General features: G+C 43.0%; 1 protein-coding gene across 1 annotated transcript; it reads right to left on the bottom strand.

Moving 5' to 3' along the window:
• Positions 1–1,573: 1,573 nt before the first annotated feature.
• Positions 1,574–20,547, bottom strand: EIF4EBP1 (eukaryotic translation initiation factor 4E binding protein 1). The gene is made up of 3 exons (XM_083368416.1): positions 20,293–20,547; positions 5,634–5,798; positions 1,574–2,562 (listed from the first exon to the last, which is right to left on the bottom strand). The coding sequence occupies exons 1-3, from the start codon at positions 20,453–20,455 to the stop codon at positions 2,531–2,533; spliced, it is 360 nt and encodes a 119-aa protein (XP_083224542.1). The 5' UTR covers positions 20,456–20,547; the 3' UTR covers positions 1,574–2,530.
• Positions 20,548–20,947: the final 400 nt, after the last annotated feature.

Here is a 20,947-nt window from a genome sequence, read left to right on the forward strand (position 1 = left end):
CAAGTGACAAGATTCCAGGGACACAGGCCTATTGCCATACAATGCAACCCTGCCTTCAAATCCTTAGCCCAAGTCTGCAAAATGGGACTTCTACTAACATTCACTTAAATAGGCACAGACTACACAGAATGAACTAAGCTCCCCATTTAAACTTATTGCATAGTGAGATCAAAGCCTTGGTGGAGCAGTGGGCTAATGCCTCCTTAAGTAACACCAGCTGCCTGCAATTAGTGCAGGTTCGCATCCCACCAGGCTCAAGGTTGACTCAGCCTTCCATCCTTCTGAGGTAGGTAAAATGAGGACCCAGATTGTTGGGGGCAATTAAGCTGACTTTGTAATAATGCCGCTTGGGGTGTGTGTGAAAGCCCTAATAAGCAGGCATATACATAGAATGAAGGCTACTGCTAAGCTTGTAAGCCGCCCTGAGTCTTCGGAGAAGGGCGGGATATAAATGGAATTAAAATAAAAATAAAAAATAAAAATAAAAAACATGGATTGGGTAGAGCTGAAACATGCAGGAAAACCAGTCAGAAACTGGGGTCAGATTGTGTTAAATCATTGTGTAACTACAACTAACCGAACAAAACATTTTCCCTTGGACTGCCTAACACATGATGGTCTCATCAAACCAAACTGATTGCACCAGGCTGTTGTCTTTCAGGTACTGTATATCTGTACATAGTACAGAACAACTGGGTGGGACTATATCATTTGTTTTTCTTTCTGAACCCAGTCATCTTAAGAACAACATACTGTAGCTAAGAAACGGGTCCCCCATTTTTTTTACCCCAAGGAAACATAGTGATGGATGGAAGGGAGCCCATGTTGTTAACTGCCATCTTTCAAAAATTGTACAGGCAATTAAAAGATCCACAAGTTGAGACTGGGTTGGCAAGGTTAGCAAGATAGCCAGTGTTCAAACTTATTGATCGGGTAATTAATCTTTTTCTGGGTTCACATGATCCACCGTACTGTAGGCTAAGCGCAGGGTAGGAATCGCACAATATGCTGCCTTAAAAAGGGATTGACTTGGTTGTGATTCAGTAGATCAGGCAAATGTAACCCACTGCATGTAAAAGTGTCTTTGTGTTCTTTTCACATAACGCCAGCACGTCCTCTCCACAGGAGCATTGGCAATTTAACTATTGGATCTAGTGGTTAAGGCACCAGGCTAGAAACCAAGGGAATGTGAGTTCTAGTCCTGCCTTAGGCATGAAAGCTCCCAGAGTTGTTGCGGGGGAAAATAGGAGGAGGGGAGAATATGTATGTTCACCACCTTGAGGGGTTGGGGTTTTTTACATATAAAAAAATAAAATATTTTAAATGAATGAATGAATCAATCATCCAATCCCTTAAGATTCTCCAACCTGAACTCTTTCTAGAATTCAACTCCCAAAATTCTCAGAAATGATTGTGCTAAGCTGGGGAATTCTGGGAATTGAAGTCCACACTTCTGCAGAGTAAACAGAATGCCGGTAAACGGTCATCCCTAGCAACATACAACTAGCATGGAGACAACCGGAAGGCTTGAGCAAAGAAACGACACCGAATGGCTTCCTCCAAAACTCATACGCCGATTTTAACAGTTTATTTCATTTTCAGTACAGTGAAGAATGTGTACAGATCTACATGTAGTTCTGTAAAGAAAGGGGGGAAAAAAGTACTTGCAAGGCTGCCTGCTTGCCCAGTGTGACATTTTCCCACCTCAAAGACATTGTTTTTCTTAGTTTTTTTGTTTTGTTTTGAAAAAAAGAGAGCGAGAGAAGAATTTGCTTCCTCTAGCACATTCAGAATCAAAAAAAAAAAAAGAAAATGAAGTCTCTTTCAAGGGTGAAATCAAAACAATCTGCTGATACGGGTGAGCTGATTTCATCAGACCATTAAATTCTTACAGAATCAGAAGAAAAAATGCAATGCAAAGCAATTGAGCAAGCATGTGACTCTTGGTTTTTTTTGTTTGTTTTTGTGGTGGCCAGGTTCGTCCTGACCCTGCTACATTTCTCCCTTTGTGGTCGTGGTGCCTGATGCTGTAATAAAAGTTTTGGCCAAAAAGGAGAGCGCAGACGATCCCTCTCAAGAAGGGGAAAGATTTACAGGCCATACAATTGAGGAGGGGAGGACACCCACTTCCCTATTAAATGAATGAACGACAACTGATCCTACATTAATTGCCTAATCCAACATGATTATTTAAGTCTCCCTGTGTCAGTCTCTGCCTCCAACCTGACATTTATGGAACAAAGGCACTAGGATTTGAGAAACAGAAAACATTCCTTCTCACTTTAGCATTCTTCCTCCCTGGAAGCTAAACACCAGAAAAAGAAATCTACCAGAGTTTTCAGTCTTTAGGTAGTCAGAAACATCCTCTTTTTCCCAGCTTTACTATTGTTATTTTTTAATGCGATGAACCATTTCTCCTGAAAAGCTTTGCATAGCATGGGCTATTCTATTAAGCCTCTCTCATTTGGGGAAGCATTATTGATATCTCATCTTCATCAGGAATAAAACAACTCTTCTGTCCTCAGAGATTTCAGATATCTATGTCGAACTGGGCTTCTTCACCTGCGAAAGAGAAAAACGATTGATAAAAGTGTCTATGGAGATTCTCAGTCATCCAGGTCATGGTTGTCCCAAAGGTGCTTTTTCAAAAGGTAACTGGGCTTTTTGTGTTTTTCTTGAAGACATTTCACTTCTCACCCAAGAAGCTTCTTCAGTTCTGACTGTCAGAACTGAGGAAGCTTCGTGGATGAGAAGCTAAACATCTTCAAGGAAAAACAAAGTTTGGTTGCCTTTTGAAAAAGCATCTCTGGAACTGACAAAAATCTCAGTTTCATGTGTCTTCATCGGATGCCACGCACGCTTGAAAGCATTACTTCTCAAAGTTTTCCTTAACATTCCAGTTTTAACTGTGGACAGTCATTTCCAAAAAAATCCTGCATAATTCGTTTTCCAAGAAGTAGTGATGAGATTAACACCACTACTTCTTGAACATATACATAGTAATTGACAACTTATAATCCTCCAGCAGTCCAGACTGGCAAAGGACAATAGAATTATTGCTTTGAAAGCTGGTGATTCGGAGGCAGAAGAAGCCTATAATCTTTGCAAAATTTACCTCAATGTTCCCAGCAGAGAACAAAATACGTCCCCTTTAAAAAAAAAAATCTCTCTTGGTTGCTAGTTTCGATGGTGGTTTTGCTGCAGTAAAGCAGTCAACAAAGATGCTAAGAACTGGGTAATTCCAAGAAACTTCAGTCTCAGCTTTGTTCATTTGCAACCACACTCTATAATCATAGGACCTATTTTGTTTAGACCAAACCAAACCAAGCAAAAAACCCAGAACCTATGCAAACAAAAACAAAACATAGGTGTATTCAACACTCTTGCGATTAAGTCACCGTTCTGACATGAAAGCTACTCTACTGTATTCTGAAAACCATCTGTGAGGGTTAAGCAGTTAAAAATCTTCAATACAGTATTAATTAGTTGATGTAAGATGGTGAGAAATAGAATATATTCAAACAGTTAAGACGTGTATCCTGCACATTAGACTTTGTGATGAATTGCGACAAAGGTAACTTTGGTTATTTAAAACTTGGAAATTATAAATACTAAATGTTCAAATTTAAATATTAATGGGAAACTAAAAATTGGGAAAAACTAATTAGGACATTGATTGTCTATTAAGACTGAATGTTAAGCAGGGTATGTCTAAGCTAAAAATTATTGATAATTAAAATTTACTGTCTCATGTTTAAAGATACTTGTATGTTATTGAATTATCGATTCACTCAGCCGCCACGTTGCTTTTCAAATAACTAAATGTAAAATTAGAAAATCAACAAAACATTTTTAAAAGAAAAATCTTCAATACAGGTAGTTTTCGACTTACGACCACAATAGAGCCCAACATTTCTGTTGTTAAGTGAGTTTTGCCCCATTTCACAACCTTTCTTGCCAGAGCTGTTAAGTGAATCTGGCTTTCCCATTGACTTTGCTCGTCAGGAGGTCGTGAAAGAGGATCCCAGGACCCCGGGACACTGCAACCGTCATAAGTATGAGTCAGTTGCTGAGTGTCTGAATTTTGATCATGTGACCATGGGCGTGAGGCAAAGGTGGTAAGTGTGAAAAATAGCCGTAAGTCACTTTTCTCAGTGCCGTTGTAACTTTGAATGGTCACTAAATGAACACTTGTAAATTGAAGATTACCCGTGCACGATCATATATAAAGAGAGATACAAGTTGATAAGCTTATTAAAAATTTATTTCACTGAAAGGTACTTTTACATTAAAAATGTTTGATGGCAGCTGTCATGGGGGCATAGGAAGGTTTTAGAGGAAAGGCAAAATATAAATAAAGGCCTGTCTTGGTCAAGCACGCTCTGCCTCACGGCTTCCAGAAAGATGTCTGGGAATGTCCACAGTGAGGGAAGGCAAGCAAAAACATCCCTGATATTCAGACACAGAGCTTCTGAACATGGAGGAAACAGTCAACAGCTGCTAAGGGGCTGCATTTTCTCTAAAAGGATCTAATCTACTTCCCTAACATCCAAATCACCCAACAGGAAACGCTACATCAGGGATGTCCAACTTGGCAACTTTAAGATCTGTGGACTTCGACTCCCAGATGGTTACCGATGCAGAATTGTGTAGGGAATTTAAATGAAACTCCACAGAATTTTATTTTATTTTTTATTTTTTTTAATTTTAATTCCATTTATATCCCGCCCTTCTCCGAAGACTCAGGGCGGCTTACAAGCTTAGCAGTAGCCTTCATTCTATGTATATGCCTGCTTATTAGGGCTTTCCCCCCCCCCCCAGCGGCATTATTACAAAGTCAGCTTAATTGCCCCCAACAATCTGGGTCCTCATTTTACCTACCTCGGAAGGATGGAAGGCTGAGTCAACCTTGAGCCTGGTGGGACTCGAACCTGCACTAATTGCAGGCAGCTGGTGTTACTTAAGGAGGCATTAGCCCACTGCTCCACCAAGGCTCTGTGCACTTGGTAGCAGTTATTCTAGGAAATGAAAAAGTCCCAGGCCTGTGGCTGTATGACCAGTCTGGTCTAGTGGTTAAAGTACACTGGCTAGAAAGCAGGAGACTGTAAGTCCCTATTTTCCTTTCACACAATGGCAGCATCTCCTGTCCACAGGCGCATTGGCCAATAGAACTGTTTGATCTAGTGGTGAAGGCACCAGGCTAGCAACCAAGGGAACGTGAGTTCTAGTCTTGCCTTAGGCATGAAAGCCACCTGGGTGACTTTGGGCCAATCACCAGGTGACTGTGAGTTCTAGTCCCGCCTTAGCCATGAAAGCCAGCCGGAGTAGTCACTCTCCCTCAGCCCAACCCAACCTCTTGTTGTTGTGAGGAAAATGGGAGGAGGAAAGTCTATTGGATATGTTTGCTACTTTATTTTAAAAAATAATAAAAGCGGGTTATAAATAAATATAAATAAATAAAATATTCATGAAATCTCGTGTGGTCAGTAGACCCAGCACTCATGGTGAGAACATGTAGGGTTTTTATGACAGATCAAAACTGACCAGGCTATGTCAGCTTGGCACAGAGAAAAGCAATGTCTGTAACCCAACTCAGCAACCATGTAATGTGATTTGAACAAGCGACCACACACCTAAGCCTGGTTTCTCATCGTCAGCAGACATAAAGTTGACCTCAGTCTCATCCACACTTCGATTTGTCACACCTGGAATGTCTGGAAGATTGCAAGGTGGTGTTTTGGCAACTGGAGAATTTCGGCACGCCATTAGAAATTTGCGGTCATAAATAATGCGGGTACCTATAAGAGAAAGATAGCTACAATTTACTGCTGTTCTCAGAGGGTTAAGGAACCAAATACTGCTTAGAAAGAATTTCCAGTTAACCTGCCATGTTATCTACATTGTACTTTTTGTATGTAATTTTTATTTAAACTTTTAATCGAGAAGATAAAAATGAATGGAAATTAACATAAAGTAAGGAAGAAAAAAGAAATCAAGGAAAAATGGCAAGAAAGGAAAAAAGTTGTAAAAAAAACCAGAAAAGGGGGAAAGTGGCTTGTGATATTCTTTGCAACAGTTTTAAGTACAAATATATTTTAGCCTCTTTCTAAAGTTATATCATATTGCTCTCTTTTACAATCTATCCTATCTAATCATCAAAACCATAAATGACAAGCTCATTGTTTTCCATTTTTATACAAAAAGTCCATAAGAGACTTCCAGTCACCGATAATTGTAGATAATGTCTTTTCTCTACACAAAGTAGTCAATTTATTAATTTCAGGAATTTTTTTCAAGTTCACCAACCATTCCAACATTGTGGGTAGTGTCAAATCCTTCTATATCTAACTAGACCGCACTTTTAATATTCGACAGCTTGTCTCCTTTCCCAATCACGGTTAGATTTTGGCTTGTTTTCACAACCTGGCTCAGTCTTTCTTCTTTGCTCTCTGCAAGACTGGATAGAATCAGGCTGCTTTATATAAAAAGGGGGAACTCCTGGAGAAAGTGAAGGGTAATGCACAGAAGCCAATAAACCTGAAAAATAGACTGAGGTTCACCATAACTCATGGTCATAAAACAGTGGTTTTTCCACAACAATGAAAGCTGGCCAGAAAATCTGTCTCCATAACACTTGGTCTGAAGCCCTGATGATTTAATAGTAACTGAGAAGTAAGTAGAATAACATAATGTGCAGGCATGTGTAATTATCTGGACAGTTTTACAAGAAGTGCATATCAGCCTTGCTTTTTCCCCTTTTGGGCAAGAAGAACAGAACAAGCATGAAAGAAAAACAAGGGATGATATGCAATCTTACGTAAATTTGCAAACTGGCTGAGGCTACATAAAACTTGTGAATAGATCTGATTCTTCTGCTTATTTCAAGGTCAATCGTTAAGAATTGCTGGTTCTTCTTTGTCTAGAAAAGTGTCCAAACATGGCAACTTTAAGACTTCTGGCCTTCAACTCCCAGACTTCCCCAGCCGGTAGGTATTAAAAAGTTGTCAAGGTTGAACAGTCCACTCTAGAGCAACCTACCATCCAGCCGTCAAGAAGAAAGAAAAGCAGAGAGGGTCCCACAACATCGGCGCCTTGATTGCCTTTCCTGTGCTGTCACCTTTCCCAGATATTTTTCACCACTAAAAAGGTCTCATGGGGAACCATTAGAACAGGAGGCAAAGAAAGTGCTTTCATTGCAATAGATAGGTTTAAGTGTGACCACTAGAAGGAGCCTTGTACTCTTAATTTTGCTTTTGTACAGAGGCAGTAGTAAGACATTTGCAAGTCCTCTGATTGGGCTCAGAAACTGACTCCTTCCAGTTTTGAAATGTATATTCTACACGATGCAATCAGGTCCTGAACAGCCACCAGTCCTAGGTCTTCATCCATGCATTAAGCAAGCAACAAACTTTTTAATTTTTTCAACTGTAACTCAGCCTTTTGCCACTTCAACAGAACCAAGAAAGAAGAAAAATGTGCAAGTCTTCCTTTAAAAAAAATAGACTGTGCATTAACAAGCAGAGGAATCACTAAAGCTAATTTTGGCTGTGTATTCTTGTCGGTTTTGACATTTTTATGCGCTTGGTTCAGCTTCACTGCACCTGAAATTCTATGTTTCTCTTTGCCTGCTGACAACAGGATTTCAAGAGCAAGATTATTTGTCATTATGATAGACTTTTTCAGTAATTTATTGTTCCTACTGAGTTCTTAATAAGATTCTTCCTGCTTTTGCAACTGCCCTCCAGCAGAAATGTAATGACAGAGAATTAGGAGGAAAATTGTGTATATTTTCAGAATTTGCATTCAACACTGAGCTGGCCGAGCAGTTTCCAAATATAGCTTTAAGTACAAATCTTTTAAAAACCCAAGCTAAGAAAATGGGGACTTTATTGTTTTTTAGGGTTTAACATTAAACCCCCCCAAACCCGAAGCTTCAACCTCAAAACCACAATGCGAGAAGTTGCCTTATTTGTAAACTTTATTGTGGTCATTGACCAATTTAAACACACACACACACACACACCACAAATTCCGAAACAGCAAGTAAAGACAGCAAGAAAACTTAATTCTAACACTGAAGAAGTCAAAATGTGGCATATTTCCAAAAAAAAAGCAAAACAAAACGTAGCCACATTTAGACAAATCAAGCCACACTGATCAGACTAGTAGGAATTCCGATGAAATGGAGTTGTGATGGGGCTTCCGGATACTCCCATGTAACACCTCTACTCCGCGAGCTGCATTGGCTTCCGGTTGCCCTCCGGGTGAGATTCAAGGTGCTGGTGATGACCTATAAAGCCCTGAATGGCTTGGGTCCGGGATATTTGAGGGAACACCTGCTGCTGGCATCAAGTTCCCTTCGTCCTGTGCGCTTCCACAGGGAGGGCCCTCTCAGGGTGCCGCCGGTAAAAGACTGCCGGCGGGTAACACCCAGGGATAGGGCCTTCTCAGTGGGTGCGCCTGCCCTCTGGAACCAGCTGCCAGTGGAGCTTAGGACTGCCCCCGACCTTCGTTCATTTCGCCAGGATCTGAAGACCTGGCTCTTCGAGCTCTCCGGCCCAGGCTGAGAATTTTTAACTGGGTTTTTTATTTTTTAGGGATGATTTAATCTTTTTAAAATTGTTTTTAACTTTTGTACTGGTTTGGTTTTAAATGCCCTGTAAACCGCCCTGAATCCTTCGGGAAAGGGCAGTATATAAATCTAATAAAATAAATAAATAAATAAATAAATAAATAAATAAATAAATAAATAAATAAATAAATAAATACCTGTAACTGGGCATCTTAGTAATAAGACCAATAGCAAAACATGGGTTTATATTTCAGCTGTTGCCTTAGATTTAAGTAAATTCCAGTAATTAAAAAAGGGAGGTGGAATTGTGGTCCTGCAAGATTTTTATGTGCAAGTATTTTTTTGCCACTGAATTGGCATTTTAAGCTGACTAGATGATTATTAAAAATATGGGGATAATCGTAACAACTGTATCAAATTAACCCAGTTTGAATTAAGTTTACATCTAAATGCAAAGCAATGATATTTACTTTTTGGTCAGATCCCACCTCCGTTGGGAGCATAGGACCTGCTTCTCAAAAGCCGAATGCAAAGATTAGGAAGGCACATTGCACGATACGTTCAAGGAAGGTTGCAAAACCTGTGGTCCTATTCTTGCCATTCCCACTGGCCAGGCCAGGATTATGGGAGCTGTAGTCTAGCAGCAACTTTGAGTAGTGTAGCTGAGAGTCTTCACTCCTCCTCCTAAGGGGAGCCACGCTTTTACATTTACACCAAGGAACTGTTTTCAAGTACTCAAGTTCTGCTGCCAAGTAACACTATTTCCTTGGCCATATTTCGATCAAATCTTTCAAACGTATTTTTTTTTTAGAAAAGAATTGGTGGAAAATGGGTGACAAAAAACCAGGTTTTCCCCCATTTGGAGCAATTAGAACTAAATTGTTTCCCAACCATCTGAAGTTTGGTGGGTTTCCAGGGACAAGGTGGGTGGAGCGGGGAGGAATTCAACGGTTAGGAGTCCACAGCGCAGGGCTCCACCCGATACTAAACAGCAATGAATCAGGATCTGCAGACAAGCAGCTTTCGCTGCTTCTGACGCCTGCCAGCTGCTGGAACGCCCGCAGAACAAAGACTGTTTTCCTAGAAATGTTGTCACTGTACCAGTTATTGCAAGAACATTTCATAAGGGGTTCACTGGAGGTCTGCATCTCTGAGTTTATATTCAGACACACGCTCAGGACTCCTGTTTGCTTAATGTCATAGCCAGACAGGGTAAAAACAGAGGGCTTTGAAATATTTTCAGTTGCTGGAGGGGGAACGGAGGCATTCATTTTCATAGCCCTCAACTTACGACCACAATTGAGCGCCAAATTTCTGTGACCAAGACATTTGTTAAGTCAGTTTTGCTCCGGTTCTTAAGTGAATCACTGCAGTTGTTAAGTTAGTAACACGGTGGTTACGTGAATCTGGCTTCAACATTAACTCTGCTTGTCAGAAGGTCGCAAAAGGGGATCACGTGACCCCGGGACACTGCAACCGTCATAAATACATGTCAGTTGCCAAGCGTCTGAATTTTGACCATGTGACTATACGGCTGCTGCAAAGGTCGTAAGTGTGAAAAATGGTCATAAATCACATTTTTTTCAGTTTCATTGTATCTTCGAATAGTCACTACATGAACTGTTGTAAATCAAGGACTACTTGTAGTCTCTGGGGCCCTGCTTCCTAAGAACAGGAAACAATTGGGTCTATGGATGGGATTTTATATACATACAAATGAGGGGTCCTTGGTGCTTCTCTGACCTTTCAGACATTTCATTACCCAAACTAGGTGTCATCATCAGTGCTAGTCTAAGGCAGTGGTAGGCAACCTTGGCTCTTTTATGACTCGTGGACTTCAACTCCCAGAATTCCTGAGCCAGCTGGCTCAGGAATTCTGGGAGTTGAAGTCCACGAGTCATAAAAGAGCCAAGGTTGCCTACCTCTGGTCTAAGGTAATGAAATGTCTGCAAGAAAACAAGCAAGCTCAGAGAGCCTCATTTGAACCCTGAGCTATTCTCCTTTATTGATACTTTGATACTATGAAACTTTGAAACAAGTCAATAAAAATAAACACAAGCTAGGTATAAGTGAGGAAGGGGGGAAAAAACAGGGGAAAAAGCAAACAAGGGCCAGAAAAGAAAAAAAGTTGAAGCAAAATAGAAAAGAAAAAAAGATACACAGAAGTGATTTCCAATATTCTTCATCGCACCTATAAGTACAAGTATATTTTCATCTCTCTCTGAAGTTATATCGTGATTCCCTTCTTTCTATAATCGTGTCTAGTCATCAAAACTATAAATCACAAGTTCTTTTTTTTCATGCTTGTGCAAAAAGTCCATTAGAGGCTTCTGGTCATTTTTATTTCTGTATCTCATGTTTTTAATATGTTTATATTTATGATTTTGAATGTAAGCCACCCAAGTCACTTGGCAGGTTGAAATAGCCGCCATATAAATTCAATCAATCAATAAGTCAATAAGCATATTTTCTCTAATCAAAGAGGTCAATGTATTCATTACAGCAAAATCTGTCAACTTTATTCCTCCATAAAGGATTCCTAACTTATTTTCTGGGAAGGGCAGATCTCACTCATGTGAAACATACATGCAGGTGGTCTACATGGGGACCGGAACTATGAAACTAGATGCGCTGTTTTGTTAATGCCGCTCTCAATATTTACACTTCTGGGTTCTAAGTATGTTCCTTGCTTACAAGTATGCTTGACTCCCTCTTCTTTGTGGCAGCCCCTGAGATATTGGAAGACTGCTATCATGTCACCCCTCATCCTTCTCTTCATTAGACTAGACATACACCATTCCAGTAACCGTTCCTTCTATGTTTTAGCCTCCAGTCCCCTGATCATCTTTGTTGCTCTCCTCTGCACTCTTTCTAGAGTCTCAACATCTTTTTTACATCGTGGTGACCAAAACTGGATAAAAACTAGATAAGTCATGACAACCTGGAGTTTCCAATGCTCAAGCCTTTTCAGAACAACACCATGCTGGTTAGATATTCTGCAAGATGGAGCCCAACCTAGCTTGTAGAAAACTGGCCAGAGTCTTCATGAAAGGAAGCTGTCCCTGGGCACCCTTTATGAGCATGATCAGAAAAGGTCAGGAATGAAAGATCAAGGCTACATGTTAAGTTCCAATCAAACTGATTTATTGCTCAATGCCTAGGCAAAGGAATCTAGTCAACTAATGAGTAGCACCGTTTTGTAACGGAATTCAGGAGGAGTTGGTCTTAATCTGTTTCTGGCTATGTAGTGATTCTAGGGGGATTCCTCTTTTGACTCTGCCCCCCAGGCTCTCTCACTCCTTCTCCTACAGAAAGGGAACTGTGTAACGGTATGCAGAAATGACCTAGCGAGACAGGAGGAAGAACTGCAGATTAAGCAACCTTCATGCAAATGATATCTTGACCTATAGAAAGAAAAGGGATGTCTGTGTGGGGGGGAGGGAGGGAGGGATTAGAGAAGAGACCACCTCTACTTCGCTGGAGAGTAAAAGGAAAGGGAAGAATCCTGCAGGATTCTGTTCATGTACCTTTACGATAAAGCCAGACTTCAGTACTCCTAGCTGGGCTGGACTATCTTGAAAAGCCAACAATCAATCTTATTTTCTTTAATTCATCTCTCAATTGCCCCCAAACAGCCAACTGTTCCAAAGACCACTATGCCTGGGTGTAAACTTTTTCAGATACGGTTGCAATGGGCTCCATGAAATTTTCCCAGGCCGCCACAGGCTGAATGTTTGTTGTGAGCAGGTCCCTCTCCGTGCCATTAACATAAATGTTGTGGTACTGGTCACACTGGCCAAGTTCCCAGGGGCAACCCGAGACTGTTCAAAACAAACCACAAATAGGACTATCAGCCATCGATCTTATTGCGCAGCGGCAAAAAAAAAAGAAAAGAAAAGCGGTTCCTTTTTCTGAGGACTGGGGTCAAGGAGAGACAATCGTGATAAATTAAGGCTGGAACTGAAAAAAAAACCCCTGTAGCTCACGAGACTTTAACCGCCCTATTCAAAGCCCCCATCAGAAATAGGAAGAGGGGATTTCAACCAGACAGTTGTCCTCCCTTTTCCCAGACTCAGTTTTGGAGCAGAAGGAAAACAATACGTTTTAATCCAGTTAGTAGTTTGCGTTAAGAGGGACGCGGTGGCTCAGTGGGTTAGGACATTGAGCTTGTCGATCAGAAGGTTGGCAGTTTGGCGGGTCGAATCCCGAATGCAGCATAGAGTGAGTGCCTGTTACTCATCCCAGCTTCTGCCCACCTAGCAGTTCGAAAGCACGTAAAAATGCAAGTAGAAAAATAGGGACCACTGCGGTGGGAAGGTAACAGCGTTCCATGCGCCTTTGGCGTCTAGTCATGCCGGCCACATGACCACGGAGACGTCCTCGGACAAGCGCTGGCTCTTTGGCTTTGAAATGGAGATGAGCACCGGCCCCTGGAGTCGGAAATGACTAACACGCATGTGCGGGGGAACCTTTACCTTTACCTAGTTTGCGTTATGCAACCTCTTCCTGATAGAAAGGGAAAGATATAGGAAAGGGTAAACAAATCACTATCCTTATCGAATTTTTAGGAGAACAAGAGACATGTGCAGCAAACTGGCTTTCTGCATTCGGCTAGGACAGGGGTAGGCAACCTCGGCTCTTTTATGACTCATGGACTTCATAAAAGAGCCAAGGTTGCCTACTCCTGGGCTAGGAACTAAAATATAACCAATGTGCAACACAACAGTGCTATCACTAGCTTTATGATAATTGGTTGTCTTTCCCCTTCCCAAGTTGTCAGCTCACAAAATGACCTTAGCCCTTCTCGGTTGTCTCCTGTAACTTTCCCACACAGCAGTGTGCCAGTCTTCACCTCCCCCCCCCCGCCTGGTTTGGGTTCTAGCTCAGCTCCAGAAATAACTTTTCTGCAAAACATGTCCCTTCCCAAGGCTTGTCGTTACTCTCCAAGACTCTAACTAATCTAGAAGAGGGATGGATGAGCTGTGTCCATTCACAGTGTTTGCAGAAGACCCATCAAAATCTTAACCTTTGGGTTAATCCTAAACTTTGTTTGCCATCTCACAGCTTTTTGCTTTCTTGTTTATCACCAGTTCTCTCCACGTGGGAATTCACTTGCTCTGCCAATAGATTAGTGTTTCTCAACCTTGACAGCTTAAAGTTGTGTGGCTGGCTATGGGATTCTGGGAGTTGAAGTTCACACATTTTGAAACTGCCAAGGTTAAAAACTCTGCAACAGGCTACAATAATACTTCATCTGTTTGGCCAAGTGGGCTATAAACGTATACTTTAGACGCAGGATTATTTCTCTTCTTTGCTAGTTCTGAGTGCATTTGAAAGAAGCAAACATTGATTCTTTCATGATAATTACAGCCAGGTTGATTTCCACCACATTTTGTTCGAGTTGTTTTTTTTTCACCCTTCAAAAGACTGGAAGGGACCATTTGTAACCATTCAAAACAGTCTGCAGTCATTTTTTTCAGATTTTATGGACATTCTTCTGCTCTCGAGTCAGAGGCAAAAAACATCCAACACCCACTCACTCTCCCTACATTTTAAAGATTAGTAGCCAGGAGGAGGATAGCACAGTTGTATTATTTCCAGAAAAGTAGCTGTGTTAGATGCTGTAGCAACCATTAGAGGATTTGGATTCACTTAGACCTGTCTCTGCTTCAAGGCCAAACTTTTTTTTTTTTAAAAAAAAGGGGAAAAAAATCAGTACGAAAGAAAATGTTCAGGCTGCACATTCAAATCACAGACTAAAGACATCATTTCCAGAAGGGTCTGGTTTCTACTTACTGCAACCCACCCCACGTGCACGAACAACTTTCTCCGAATGGCAGATGATGCAACACACAATACGCTGAAGCACAGAAGAAGCAACCATCAGAAGCTTTCCGTAAGGCTTCTGCAACATTAAAGGGTTCGCCTTAGTAAACAATTGCTTTGTACATCTTGGAACCTGTTCGTAACACATGATTCGCTTACCTGCTAGAGTTCATCAAGGTGACAAGAAATGATAACACCATTACCTTGTGAGCAGCCTGGATGGCAGCCCAAAACTGTTGTGCAATGCAAAACAAACAGAGCTGAACATGCTTTCTTCCAGCTTCAGAATTCTGCTACCTCTGTGCAAATCTCACCCTGGCCCTCGGACTGGGTGCACAAATGTAAGGAAGCAAAAAAAAAATGCTCATAGCACGGGGGTCTCCAAACCCCATTATGCGCCACTTTAAATCCACCTAAGATTTACTTCAAAGCACCAAAGGAATTTGGAAAACGTTCCTCAGAAGCCCTGGACTTAGGACCACAATTGAACTCAAAATTTCTGTTGCTAAGTGAGAACAGTTGTTTAAGTGTGTTTTGCTTTATTTTGCAACCTTTTTTTTGCTTAAGCACAGTTGTTAAGTTAGCAAGTCTGGCTTCCCCATTGACTTTGCTTGGCAAAAGGTTGCAAAAGGTGATCACAAGAGCCCGGGACACGGCAACCCTCATAAATTAAGAGCTGGGGGTGGCGCAGTGGTTAGACTGCATTATGGCCGGCTAATTCTGCTGACGGCCGGCTGCCTGCTGTTGGCAGTTCGAGCCTGACCATCTCCAGGCTGACTCAGCCTTGTGTCCTTCCGAGGTCGGTAAAATGAGGACCCAGATGGTTGGGGGCAATAGGCTGACTCTGTAAACCGCTTATAAAACACTGTGAAGTGGTGTATAAGTCTAAGTGCTATGGCTAAATATGAGTCAGTTGCCAAGCGTTTGAATTTTGATCATGTGACCAAGGGGGATGCCGCATCGATTGTAAGTGTGAAAAACTCATAAGTCACTTTTCCTAGTGCCACTGTAACTTCGAAGAGTCACTAAACAAACTGTTGTAAGCTGAGGACTATCTGTAGAGAGGTTAGGTTTGCTCTAGCAAATTCCCCCCACTTGTTTCAATGTTAGGACGTCAACTTCCCTTCGCCCTGTGCGTTCCCACAGAGAGGGAATCCTCAGGGCCACCGGTCAGAGAATGTAGATTGGTGGCCCCCAGGGGGAGATCTTTCTCTGTGGGCGCCCCGGAGCTATGGAACCAGTTACCGGTTGAGCTCCGGACGGCGCCCGACCTTCGCTCCTTTTGCCGCGACCTGTTCAAACAAGCCGGCATGGCATGAGGGGGGAATGGTGGGGTTTTTACTATCTTTTTATTGGGGTTTTTATTAATGTACCAACTGTTTTTATGGGCATGTATTTAATTACCTTTTAATTTTTGTAACTTTGTGTTTTATTCTTGCCCTGTACACCGCCCTGAGTCCTTCGGGAGAAGGGCGGTATAGAAATATTAATAAATTAAATTAAATTAAATTAAAATCAAAGGGCCATAGCTTGTTTGTGTTTCTTTTCCACGTTAGACATATTTATTATTATTATTATTATTATTATTATTATTATTATTATTATTATTATTATTATTATTATTATTATTTGAAAAGGAGCTATAATCCCAGCCTCCTCCACACAGCAACAATAGCTTTTAATGGCATCATTTCAGATTGCAACAGCAGGACAGGCTTTTGATTGAGAAAGCATGCAAATTCATCCACTGATGCATATCGGTCAAATAAAACAAATTGCTTATGCTTTTTTCCCCCTTAGCCAGCCATAATGCCTTCCTTCCTTCCTTCCTTCCTTCCTTCCTTCCTTCCTTCCTTCCTTCCTTCCTTCCTTCCTTCCTTCCTCCCTCCCTTTCTCCTAGTGAGAGGCCACATTCTGAATTTTTCCTTCCTTCCTTCCTTCCTTCCTTCCTTCCTTCCTTCCTTCCTTCCTTCCTTCCTTCCTTCCTTCCTTCTTCACTGGTTGTTGACAATGCCACAAAATCACTGGATGATTAAATAATAGAAGCCACTCGAAGAGCCCAAAGGTCGTTTGCACTATGGAAATTGTATTTTCAATTTCAAGAATTCTAAAGTTGTGTGTCTATGAGCAATTTGCTTGTTGACAGAGCAAAAAGATGGCTCCAGTCACACTTTGGGTATCCCAGCAGAGAGGATATGAAAGTTATCCTGCAAGTGGAAATGTGGACAACAATTAAACAATGTTGTCTGCTGGGACTCTGGAAGCGTATCTTCTCCGTAGCAGTGCCTGATTTGTATTTACTGCAAGTCAAGCCACGTGCACAAATAACTTCTCAGAATGGCAGATGATGCAATACACAATATGTCGAAGCATAGAAGAAGCAACCAAAGGTTTTTTATAAGGCTGTAGTTCACCCCCACCTCAGATCTTCTGTTTAAATAGAAGATCTGACTCCCAGGACTTTAGCCAGAGAGTGAGATCTCCTTTGTCACATGTGCCATCTTTTATTTTTTACCTTTTATTGTAATTCTGTTGTTGGGGGCCACCCAGAGAGCCATTGAGTGTCAGGCAGCATAGAAATTTAATATTATTAAGTTAATTCTTTTTTTCTGAACGTATTGTTAAACGTATTAAAAATAATAGGACGCTGGAAAAGGCATGCTAGGCAATACGACACATTTTGGGGGGGCAAAAATGTGCAAGTTCAGAATGCCACCCTTGCGATTTAAGCTGCAGTTAGTGACATCCAATTCCCGTGGCCTGCCATGTGGCTCTTCTCCAGCCCCCAAAATACAGTCCAGAATGGACTTGTCTGCTAAAGCTCCCTTAGACCTATCCAAACTTAAAGGCAGCCACTATTTTGCATCAGTCGTTAGGAATTAAACCTTGCAAATGCGTGCATAAACCTGATTTTTAGAGCAAGCATCGTCACAAACAGAAGCAGCAAATGTTTACCAGCGTATCTGCAACTGACACATGGGTGGCTTATAAGTAAACATTTACAAAGAAGCAAGTCTATTGCTTTAAGGGGCCTCAGTTTTAACGAATACTTTGCTTGTTTTTAAGAAAGCAAATAAGCTACAGTACAAGCTGCATTTTGCCGCATTGGATACAGGTAATCCTCTACTTACAACAGTCCCTTTGAACTGACCGTTCAAAGGGACAGCGCCACTGAAAAAAGTGATTTACGACCGCTTTTTTAAAAAACAGTTACGACCACTGCAGCCTCCCCGTGGACACATGATCAAAATTCAGGCACTTGGCAACTGATTCATACTTATGACGGTCGCAGTGCCCAGGGCCACGCTATCCCCTTTTGCAAGCTTCTGACAAGCAAAGTCAATGGGAAGCCAGTTTCACTTAACAACCGTGTTACTTATTTATCAATTGCAGCCGTTCGCGTAAGTGGCAAGAAAAGTCGTAACATGGGGCAAAACTCACTTAAATGTCTCACTTAGCCACAGAAATGTTGGGCTCAAGTGCGGTCGTAAGTTGAGGACTTCCTGTACTGGTATCTTGGAAGAGTTCCTACTTGTGCGCTCCTAAATACGCCTCAGGCAGAAAATATATCTTCTTCTGAATCTGCTCACCCACCCACCCCCCAATTTTTTTTGCAATGTTACATTTATCTACTTTTATGTTCTTAGACCTCTTTTACACAACACATCCGGTCCAAATGCAGTTAAAAAGTACGGATAGCCATGCCTGAAAAAAAGGAAGCCTATTCTGCAGAGTTTGTAGTTCAGAGGTTTGTGTCGGGTTTCCTACACCAAAGCCTGGGACAAAACGCTTTTTGTGCAATGCTTGTTTTTAACAGCACACCCACAACTTACGGCACCCTTTTATGGAAAAGTGGCTTTTCTGATGGATAAAAAAGATGGTTCTGTGATCCATTGCTCATCTCCTGTAAATGTTTCTAGGATTCAACCACTCTTCCCAATTACCTCTGAAGCACAATAATTTCTTCCCTGGCCAATGTTTTGTACTATTAAGGCACTCAGGGGAGCCGCTGAGAATCTAAGTATCAATTAATCTAAACTTGGAAAGGCACCGAGTTGGAAATAAAGACGATTCTCTGAGCCAGGTTCCTCACATCCGTAAGCAAGTTTCAGGGGGGATATTACTCCTCTAGCCATTTTGAGAAAGGCTGTTTCCTAGCTGGAAAATCAAAAGGAAAGTCCCTACTGCATGCTTTTCCCTTTAGACAAGCAAGACTATTCCACTCCATTATGTTTTACTCTAGCCTTGCAGTTCATTTAAGGCATTGTCTTTCCAGAAAAATGGGGAGATTCCATGAGGAAGCAGGCCTAGCTAGGACCCATTTTAAAGAAATATGCCACCTGTTAAGGACCCTAATTCCAGTGTGTGCATGTGTGCATGTGTGTGTGTTTATGTATGTGTGTAAAATGCCAGCCTTTTCCATTGAGAACAGGAGAACAGGTCTGAAGCCAATCTCAGACGTAGCCCATTCCTGGGTATACCCTCTTGGGGTGAATCCCCCTTTCTCTTACCTACACAGGGATCAAGGGTTTATTGATGAAATGAAAACTCTGAATAAGTGGAGAGAAGCTGGCAAGCCTAACTGCTGGGTCTGCATAGCAGGAAAGGGCGACTTGGAAAGATTAGAAAGGAGTTAAAATCTTGGGAACCGTGTCAGGGTAAGCCCTGAATTGCTCACTTCTCAGAAGAACAAATGCGCTACCTTTGATTCTTTCCCTGCAGGATTGAACCCGTGCCCAGAAGCATTATTGTATGAGACTACTTTGTACTCTCCTTCAAGCGGTTTCTCCACGCTCAGTGGCACGCCAGCCCATAACTTCTTTGTTCCCCCTCTTCTCTCCCCCCCCCACACCCACTGCCCTTCTTTTCATGACAGAGGCCCTCCGACTCTACTTTTGCTACCTTCTTTGAGTGCTCCAATCTCTTCTCCTGCTCCCTTCCCTGCATGCTCAGAGGCACTCTTGAGGCCTCTGCCATGTTCTTTGCCTACTCAAAGCCACCGTTCACACCATCTCTCCTTCCCTCTGTGCACTCTCTCCATGCTCAGAGGCAGTCTCAATGCCACCTCCCCCCTGTCTTGTGACTTTCCCTCTATGCTCAGAGACACTCTTTAACACCTGCATTCCCTCCCTGCTCAGAGACGCTCTTTACACCTTTTCTGCCTCCTGTGGCTCTCCCTCCATGCTCAGAGGCAATCTCAATGCCATCTCTCCCCCCCCCTCTTGTGACTTTCCCTCTATGCTCAGAGACACTCTTTAACACCTGCATTCCCTCCCTGCTCAGAGACGCTCTTTACACCTTTTCTGCCTCCTGTGGCTCTCCCTCCATGCTCAGAGGCAATCTCAATGCCACCTCTCCTCCCCCCCCTTGTGACTTTCCCTCTATGCTCAGAGACACTCTTTAACACCTGCATTCCCTCCCTGCTCAGAGACGCTCTTTACACCTTTTCTGCCTCCTGTGGCTCTCCCTCCATGCTCAGAGGCAATCTCAATGCCACCTCTCCTCCCCCCCTTGTGACTTTCCCTCCCTGCTCAGAGACACTCTTTACACCTTTTCTGGATCCTGTGGCTCTCCCTCCATGCTCAGAGGCAATCTCAATGCCACCTCTCCTCCCCCCCCCCCGTCTTGTGACTTTCCCTCTATGCTCAGAGACACTCTTTACACCTTTTCTGGATCCTGTGGCTCTCCCTCCATGCTCAGAGGCAATCTCAATGCCACCTCTCCTCCCCCCCTTGTGACTTTCCCTCCCTGCTCAGAGACACTCTTTACACCTTTTCTGCATCCTGTGGCTCTCCCTCCATGCTCAGAGGCCCTTTTTAACACCTTCCCCTCCGGGCACTCCTTGCATGCTCAGAGGCACACCGCCTCTCCTCCCTCCAAGCGGCTCCGCTCACCGCCAGGCGTGGTTCCGAAGAGGGTGCCGCCAGGAGTGGTGCCGTAGTCGCCCGGAGGCAAGGCGACTCCTTCGGCCAAGTCCAGCAGCTTGTTAGGGACGGGGATATCCCTGCCCAGCGTGGGCTCCGGAGCGGGGTGGGGGCGACAACAGGCGGCGGACATGGCCGGGAAGAGACGCGCCGCGATCGCCTGGCGAGCCACAGCCGCCTCCGCCTACTCCTCCTCCAGCGCAGCGCAGCAAAAGCTCGGCGGAGCACCCGCCGCCCCGCCCTCTTTGTTTGGCCCGCGCGAAGCCTCTTGGGAGGTGTAGTCTTCGAACTCGCCCCGGGGCACGCCTCTGGCTGGGAGCTGCGGAAAGAAAGCAGACGCTTCTGAATGGCGGGATGTGGTTGCCACCTAGCCTGGATGATTAACAGCCCCTCTTGCTAAATAGGGGGACGCGGTGGCTCAGTGGGTTAGGAGGCTGAGCTTGTCGATCAGAAGGTCGGCAGTTTGGCGGGTCGAATCCCGAGTGCCGCGTAGCAGAGTGAGCGCCTGTTACGCGTCCCAGCTTCTGCCAACCTAGCAGTTTGAAAGCACGTAAAAATGCAAGTAGAAAAATAGGGACCACTCCGGTGGGAAGGTAACAGCGTTCCGTGCGCCTTTGGCGTCTAG

This window comes from Vipera ursinii, assembly GCF_947247035.1.
Source record: "Vipera ursinii genome assembly, chromosome: 8".
Taxonomy (NCBI): domain Eukaryota; kingdom Metazoa; phylum Chordata; class Lepidosauria; order Squamata; family Viperidae; genus Vipera; species Vipera ursinii.